General features: G+C 40.7%; 1 protein-coding gene across 1 annotated transcript in view; it reads right to left on the bottom strand.

Moving 5' to 3' along the window:
- Nucleotides 1-9,230, bottom strand: part of LOC103461913 (nucleolar protein 4-like) — a 73,887-nt gene that overhangs the window by 40,559 nt on the left and 24,098 nt on the right. The window contains exon 2 of the mRNA XM_017309436.1: nt 1,088-1,241. Coding sequence (XP_017164925.1) covers nt 1,088-1,241 — 154 coding nt within the window. The remainder of the gene's footprint in view (nt 1-1,087; nt 1,242-9,230) is intronic.

Raw genomic sequence — 9,230 nt, 5'->3', positions numbered from 1 at the left:
CTAACACTGCAGTGGTAGATTAGCTGCCGCTGCTATTAGCTACGCTAACACAGCAGTGGTAGATTAACTAATTTAAACACCTGCTCCACTGATGATCCGTCAGAGTTGGTGTTTCTGTCGCCTTTTTTATGTTTTAACTGAACCGAATCACAGTATTCCACCTCACACCTACATGTTATGGTTGTCATAGTCAAGCTAGCGTAATTTGAGCTGGAGGTGAGAAAACGGTTCACTGACAATGACTAGCATTGGTTTTAGCTGTCAAGTTATCAACATAATGTGCTAAATATTAAACGTTTATGTCATATATAAGCAAAAAAGGGACCCAGTGCTTTGCTACCAATTTTCAATGGTTTGACGCCAGGAAAAAGTTTTACACTGAAAGCCATTTTAAATATCCAAAAGAAATAAGTAAAACAACAGAAACAACAGATAAAATTAATTAATTTATTAATTAGTCTTTGTGAACAAAATTGTCCTTCAAAAAAAGGTTAGTTGAGATAAAAGCACCAGACTGGAGACTTTTATTATCCATTTTTTGGTAGAAAGAGAAAAGCGATAAATAATGCAAATAGAAATAAATGAGCTAGCTTTACTTTATCGTGTGGTTAATTTATTTATTGCCCTATTATACCATGGCCATGATATTCTTAGAAAACAACAATATTGTCTTTTATAGCAATAACTTCTGGAACAATTTATCGACCAGCAAAATTCATCACCGTGATKAGCCTCGTCGATGAACCTTTTTGTCCCCCTGTGCGATCAATCCGCTGTCTGCTCTAGTGCTAGCTGTGGTAAAAACGTAGCTGTGCGAATCCATTTCAGGCAGTTGAAGACAATAATAATAATAAGATAAAGACGCACACAAGTAGCTTTTCTCACATTTACTGCATCAGTCAGGACTTCCAACCTGAACTTCAACCCCAACTCAGGGTTGATAAGAACATTTGGAAATTTCCTGTCAACTCTAAACATTTCAACTCAAAATTCACCAGAAACRACGACACAAATCTGCGCTCCCAGYCGCCATCAATCAAATCTTTCCATTTTGCTGAATTAAATCGATGTTTTTGGCGGCTCCTACCGTCGTCGTCCTTGCTGTGGATGTTCTGGGGACTGTGGCGGATCCTCTCCGTGCGGCTGGCCGGGCTCAGGTCCGACACCGCGCCCAGGTCAGCTGCTAGCCACGTGGGCTCGCTCATCTCTGCCTCCTCCTCACTGCTCAGTGAACTGTCATCCTGGAAAACAAACGGAGAAAAAACGCTCAGAATCAACGTGGTTTCCTCTCATTTTAGCGTTAGCTTCTATAGATGCCTTTGAAAATCCACAAATCGGAACTACGAAATTAAATTCATTTAAGGAAACACGGTGATAAAGCATGTGTTTTTATGCTAGGATGAGGTGGTTTAGTGTATTTCCACATCACGAGTCACATAACAAACAACAGGAAGTCACTACTGGAGGAAACAACAAAGAAGACAACAGGAAGTAAAGGATCCATCCATCCATCCATTTTCTTTCACCCTTGTCCCTCAGTGGGGTCAGGAGGGGTGCTGGTGCCTATATCCAGCTAACGTTCCGGGCGAGAGGCGGGGTCACCTGGACAGGTCGCCAGTCTGTCGCAGGGCAACACAGAGACACACAACCATGCACACACACACTCACACCTAGGGGCAATTTGGAGAGGCCAATTAACCTGACAGTCATGTTTTTGGACTGTGGGAGGAAACCGGAGTACCTGGAGAAAACCCACCATGCACAGGGAGAACATGGAGACTCCATGCAGAAAGACCGGGGCTGGGAATCGAACCCAGAACCTTCGTGCTGCAAGGCAACAGCTCTGCCAACTGCACCACTGTGCAGCCCAAAAAGTAAAGGATCATTAATATTAATTGCGATTTTGGTCGTCCAGAAACTTTAGCAGGTTTATTAAAAACCGTACGATGAAGGTTATTTCCAGGAAAATGTTTTCTTTTTATAATCCCCAGAAAGGATGCTAATTATTATATTTTTTAAATAAAAAATTCAAGAATTCTTTTGGCGAAATGTTACATTCATAAATGTAAATTTTTTAATGAAACACCATATTTTCTTAGTTTTGTCAAGGATGTGTGCCTGTCACAATAAATTTAATTCAAATAAAAATTCAAAATTATTTTATTGATCCCAAAGAAAAATGTAATAAATTAATAAATAAGTATTAAATAAATTGCGATAAATGGCAACGTTGCAGCTTTGAGACCAGTCGGACTCTGTGTTGATGTTATCTGTAACCCTCCAGAAATGATCCCCACTATAATTTGGATTAAAATCACTTTAACAGAATCGATGGAAGAGACTTTAATTGAACCAAGATTCCAGGGAAATACTTTCACTGCTGTCGGGAAAAACTAAATTAAGCCGTTTTATGGGAAAAATGGGATTTCTGGGAAGGATCAGAAGCAATTTTCCGTCACTTTATGCAACTCGGACGAAAGCTTTTACCAAAACATGAGTTGGTTAATATGACAGGGTGAGATTTCTGACTCCTCTCAGCGAAGCTGCAGAAACTGAAAGAAGACGCTGCGACTTCATGCAGCTCAGGAAGAAATGAAACAAGTTTTTATAAATGTTTTACTTCAGTCACAGTCGGATGGTGAACCAGGAATAAGCAGCAGGGAGAAAACTGGAGAAAACTGGAATGTTTCACGGAAGCAAACTACGAAACGAGACAAAATTCAAATTCAAAATTACTTTATTAACCCCAAAGGAAAATAAATTATGTCGTAATTCATAAAAAAATGTTTTCAGATACTGTAGATGATCTCCTGTAGCTGTCTGTATTACAGCAGATCAATGAAAGCCTCTGACTGAAGACAGCAGCATTTTTTACTCATTTTGAAGCATTAGAAAAGCTTGAATTCAAAATAACTTCAATTTCACAAAGAAGCTCGTACGTTAGCTGCGAACGAACTTTCCGGCCTGTAGGTGTCTGTGCCTTACCAGAGGCACAAACGCAAAAAAAGCGACAACTATAGTGTCATTTTTCTGTTATTAGAGAATCTAATGCGAACACGAATCACAAAGCGTAGACGCTAACCAACCTGTTAGCAATAGGAAAATTCAGCTGCAGTACCCACCGTTCAACCACAGAGGGCAGCACTGAGATGGATTTGGGCCAAACATTACAGATTTAATCAAATTTACTCAGAAATKTCACAATTTAGACATTTTATCACCAAAAAAGTGTATTTAGGTGATTTAGGGTTTAGTTACTCTTTAAATCAGGGGTGTCAAAACTTTTTGCCCTAGTGGCGAAAACTGGCAAATGTAAACAAATCTTTGTACAATTWAAGATCCAAAACTTAAATARGGATTTATGTTTTATTTGGTTAACAGAATCCGAACTTCTGCACGTAAACAGTAACACCCAACATGTCTGTAGACTCATTTGACTCAGTTTGTGTTGATATCAACTCATCTGTTTTAAGATGATCCTCATATTCGACAGCTGGAGAAGATCTAAAAACAAACATCGGACGTTGGGGGAGTCTGAGCTGCAGGTCCGTCCTTCCACCTGCGCTGATTCAGCAGTGACTCAGTTCTGGTGAACTGGACTTCCTGCGATCGGCGGTGAATCAGCCAACATGGCCGAACCAGCAGCAGACAGGACGTCAGGGGGCTGTCGCTTCAAATCGCCCTCATTCGGAGGAAAASTTCCCGCTCTGCCAGCGGCGGGGCGCGTTCGGAAAACAACGGCGTGTTAAAGGAACGATCTGCTCTTCCCACTGAGCTTCGGAGGAAACGGATCGYTCCAGGTGTTGCGTCCTCAGGTGAGAGGCGGATCAATGGTTGTGATTTGAATTTCTCACCTCGGCTCTTTGTGACCCGAAGCGACTCATTTGTTCTTTTGTCTGATTTTATTTGCAGACACAGGAAAGAGTATTAATCACACCAGAGGATTTCCAGGTTTCCCCCAAGCTGCTGCTCAGATTCCATATCCAACAGAAAAGATACTAAGATACATTTAGCTTAGCTGCTGGAACATCTGGAGAATTAAACCAAAGTTTATTTTTTCTGTGTAAATTATCTCAATCTCTGTTACATTGGAACGAAACCCTCTCTGTGCATCTGAAGCGTTGACACAAACTGTATTGAATGCTGGTCTGAACTTTGACTAGACCATTTTAACACGYGAATATGCTTGATTAAAACCGTCCATTGAGTCTCTGGCTGTATTTTTAGGGTGGAAAATGCAAGTGGAAGCAAGTTTTTGAGATTTCATTTGTAAGGGTTTATTTGTATTTGTCATTTTCTTCTCGCCCAGTTCCTCAGGTGTTCCCCAGGGCTCTGTCCTGGGACCCTTGTTGTTTGTCATTTGCCTCCTCCCCCTTGGTAATATTTTTCGCAAACATAACATCCTGTTGTTTCACTGCTACGCGGATGACACCCAACTCTATGTTTCAACCAAACCCAGGTCCAAGCTTCCATTTTATGTCTTCTTGAAGTAAAACARTGGTTTACTCTTAACTTCCTCAAATTAAATTCCAGTAAAACGGAACTTCTCTTAATTGGTACCAACTCAATACTAAGTAAACTTGATAATTTCTCCATTTCAGTCGATAACTCCTCCGTTTTTCCCTCCCCTCAGGTGAAGAGTCTGGGTGTCGTCCTCGATAGCAGCCTCTCTTTYGCCTCCCAKGTCAATAATATCRCTCGGTCAGCTCATTTTCATCTCCGAAATATTCGCCGTCTCCGTCCTTCTCTCTCACTCCGCACTCCGCTGCTGTTCTGGTCCACAGTTTGGTCACATCTCGTTTAGACCATTGTAATTCTCTACGTTTTGGTTTGCCACAGTAAAACTCTGCATAAATTACAATTGGTTCAAAATTCAGCTGCTCGTATCATTAYACAGACATCACACCTATTTCACAACAGCTCCACTGGYTTCCAATCACATCGACTATAAAATACTTCTTCTAACTTTTAAAGTTCACACCTTCATATCTCTCGGACCTCCTTCACACATYGYCACACCCAAACTCAAAACCCATTTGTTTGARCTAGCATACAACCTTTAATTATCTTTGTACCGTCTTATAAATCCTGTTTGTGTTTTTATGTTTTTTATTACCGGTATGTATTTTATGTCAAGGTGACCTTGGGTGTCCAGAAAGGCGCCCAAGGTACAAATAAAATGTAATATTATTATTAAAAAAATGGAAAAATGTGGTGGGGAAACGTCCACTAATGCGCTAGTAGCATAGCTACGTTTTCATTCTGAGTTTTAGTGCTTTGGCTAAACAACATCTGCAGAGCTGATTCTTATGTCAAATAAGAAACAAACAGAAACATGGACTGTATAGATGTAAACATGAATAAAATACCTAAATGCATTATAGAGAATGTGAAATGTAACGTTAAAATAACACTGGTGCCAGTAGAGATCATCTGAATTAAAGTTAGCGCGTTAGCATTAGCCGAACTAAAGTTTACGATTAGCTCTTTCTGGTTAGCGCAGCTCCAAGCCTTCTGTGTTGGTCCGTCAGATGAAAACCGAACGAAAAGTCGTGGTTTTAGTCAGACTCTCGGTGTTTGTATTTTCTGTGAGGCTGGAAGCCGGAGAGCGATCCCAGGAAGTCTCGGTGTGGCACCTCACTCAGGCTTTTCCGAGGCCGTTCCTTCCCAGCACCGAGGAGCATGAATCAACTCTGACAGCTGATCAAATCAGAGCTGGCTCTAATCTACTCTTAATTCCTGCTCAAATACCAACAGCAGACCCAGCAGCTCCGCCTCACCGCCGCAGCGCTGCCACGTCTCCACTGCRCCGAGGCGCCGCCGTCTTTACCTCCGGCTGAAACGTTTACCGACAGGAACAAGGCGGGCGTGTGACTTCAGGGGGATTACCGTTTGTTTTAYCCCAGGATAGAGAGAAACCCAACATTTCAACACACAAAGTCTTTCTTAAATTATTGCAGGTTCGTCGTTTCTCTAAATCTAAATTTGCAAAAATCAGGAAAATTAAAAATGTAAACCAGTTTCAAACGGCCTGAAGCTACAATGTGATTAAAGAAACAAACTCTACTGTGTTTACACTGTAAACATCCACATCCTGCCTTTCAAATGTAAATGAGCAGCACAGGGGTCTCCAAACTGTGGTCCAGGGGCCATTTGTGGCCCACGGAGTGTTTTTGTTTGGCCCCTGAGGCAGTTTATGAATGATGGTTGGTGCAGATGGAGACTTTTTATTTGAAATAATGCTAAMATGAYCACTAGTGTAATTTTAAGTACAACACAAAGTTTTCATCTTTTTACAACCAATCCATYAGATTCACGTCGATCCTGAGACTTTTTACTGAAAAGTTGATTTTGCTGCATCCAAAATCAGATTTTATWAAATTTTTAACCTTGTTAAACAATAGGCAGCATTTTGAAAGAAAGTGACCCGAATCCTGTTGCTATCCTGAGAATAAATTTGCTCAGTTAAACCCAGAAGAATTTGAAAACCATTTGTTCAAGCAGACATGCAAAAAAACAAAGTTATGGATTTATAATGACTTTGTACATAAGGTCTGCCACAATAAAACAGGCAGTCATACGATAAATTAAAATTTATTTTAACATTTTTTAATTTMATTTTGATTTGTACGATTTGTTGTTTCTCGCTTTCGACCAAAAACTGGATAGTAAAAGTCTCCAGTCTGGTGATTCCTGACACTTCATAATTCATTTTATTTGTTTAGTTGATTTATTTCGGATATTTAAAATATTTTCCAGTTATGCCATTATTACTACAATATYGGAAAATGGTCAAAACAACAATATTATCGTKCATCGCAATAATTTCTGGAACAATTTATCATGCAGCAAAGTTTATCATCATATTTGTACAACAAAAAATAAATAAAATTGACTATTTTGTTTGCCTGGCTTTACTTTTCTTAGCCCACTTGTTCTTTCGGCTCAATAATTTTGGCCCAGGTTAAAAAGTTTGGACGCCCTGATTGGCCGGATMTGAAGTATCGCTGATTTAATYCAGCAGATGTCAGAATCCCCTAATAATCGTACATTTATAATAAAACATCAGAAAACACGTTTTCAACTCAGAACCTCGTTTTTAGTGAGTAAGGAGCCAAAACGTCGCTCTGCTTTCTGATTTAACCAGAGAGTGTGTGTGTGTGTGTGTGTGTGTGTGTGTGTGTGTGCTCCCAGATTTCCCCAGTAAAACGGCCGGATCCGGTTCTGTAGTCCAAACCTAATCAGGTTAACCACCGGACAAACGGAAGGATCCGTCGTCTTCCTGCCTCTGCTCATCTCCTCTCCTCACTTTGCCTCTTCCAGAAAAATTAAACCGTCTCTCRGTRAATCCTGTTTTCGCTCCAGCAGCAATTCACTCAAACCCACTGAAGAAACAGTYYAATAGATCAGAATATCCTCACTGCTCAGGCTCATTTCCGCCTTTTGAGCTGGTATTAAGAGTAATTTTCAGTAATTCTTCATTTCTGTGTTATAAAATGTGTTTTTAGTTACATTTTTATGTTTTTTTCACAACAAAAGACGATTATTTGAGCGTGCAAATGGGAAATCTGATATTTACGGTAATAAACTTGCCACAGAAAAATATAATCTTAAAAAAAATTAGAAACYGTGTTCAGGGTTCCTSCMMGTATTTTAAGCCTGGCGGGTCACCAGGCTTAATTTGCTGTCCCACCAGGCTGAGCGATGTTTGTCAGTATAGGATTTTTATACAGATAATAAAGACGGGTTGACGAGTCACTTTGGTGAGACTGTTTACAACTTCAGCAAAAATATCGACAAGTTTTACTTTAATTATAATAAAACAATTGAATTGCAAATTTTTTAAAATTTTTTTAAGACTTTGTCGTTGGTGTTTACATTTTGTTAATAGCACATAATGCTAATGTAACTTTAACTTAAACCTGTTTACTACTAAAGGAGTTTCACTAATATTTATGTTTCCTATAAAATAATTTTAAATTGAAGTATTTATAAGGCAAAACGTTTYATTGGGATTTTATGTAATAGATCAGTGTTCCCCCCCCCCCTTGGGCCTCAGCCCCCCTGCTCTGCATGTTTTAGATGAGCCTCTGTTCCAGAACAGCTGATTCAAACGACCATCAGAGATAAAATCCAGGTGGCAGAAGGGAAACACCTGGAACATGCAGGACAGGGAGGCCTGAGGACAGAAACACTGTAGAAGACCAACATAAAATAGTCAATTATTGTGAAATATTGTGAAACTTCCTGATTTTCTGTCAACTTTAAACAATTTTTAACTSAAAAACATGGAAGGCYGCAGGATGACCGCCCCAAATCCACCAGAAACACCAACATGACTGTCCCAGTGTCTTATTAATGACACATAGAGCGAATGTAACATAAACTCAAGGTAAATCTACTGACTACTAAACGAGCTTCACTGATATTTATCYATTTCCTACAAGAGAAGCTTCAAGTTAAAGTATATGTGTGGCTAAACTTTTAGGTATTTCAACCAAAACTGCATCGAATTTGGACTTTATGTAATGGACCAACACTAAATAGTCAATTAATGTGAATTTTTGTGAATGTAAACATTTATACCCACCCCTTCCACCGAGCTTAGCAAGTTCTGGTGTTGGATGRCCAAGTTCATGCAGTCAGGGGCCACAGAAAACTAATCCAAGGGCCACAAATGGCCCCTGGGCCGCACTTTGGACACCTCAGTGCTGGATTCTCATCCRCACAGGCTCTTGTTAMAGAGTTTGATGGTTTTCCTTCCTAAAGTCCGTTTTAAACGTGCTCAGCGGCCGCYGCCGGTGGTTTCGTCCTGGCGTTTGGGGGGCGGGAGTTTTCCTRCTGCCGTTTTTCTCTTTGTCTTCTTTGTTTTAGCGCGATGCTGCAGAGCCGGACCCTGAAGCCCAGCTAGCTTTTCATCCTGGCATCCTTCCACCTCCCTGCCTGCCTGCTGCACCCCCATCTCCTCCTCATTTATCTCCCTGTCCTCCCTCCCCCCTCGTCCTCTCGCTCCCTCYGTCCCGTCGCCACGCCGACCCATCCCCATCCTCGGCTGCCGCCGCCCACGCCGGTCCGACTCCACCCTCTATATCTGGGATGTTTTCCTTCTGCCACCATCAGAAGTGAAGGAACGTTTCTCTTTTTCTCTAATTTTTTTCCCTCAGCATGTTTGTTGGTTTCCAAGGAAACCTGGCCATCATCATCATCATCATCATCATCCCAGATTTCAT

Source organism: Poecilia reticulata, linkage group LG2, assembly GCF_000633615.1.
Source record: "Poecilia reticulata strain Guanapo linkage group LG2, Guppy_female_1.0+MT, whole genome shotgun sequence".
NCBI lineage: Eukaryota > Metazoa > Chordata > Actinopteri > Cyprinodontiformes > Poeciliidae > Poecilia > Poecilia reticulata.
The sequence above is the reverse complement of the archived record's forward strand: the minus strand, read 5'-3'. Positions and strand labels throughout refer to the sequence as shown.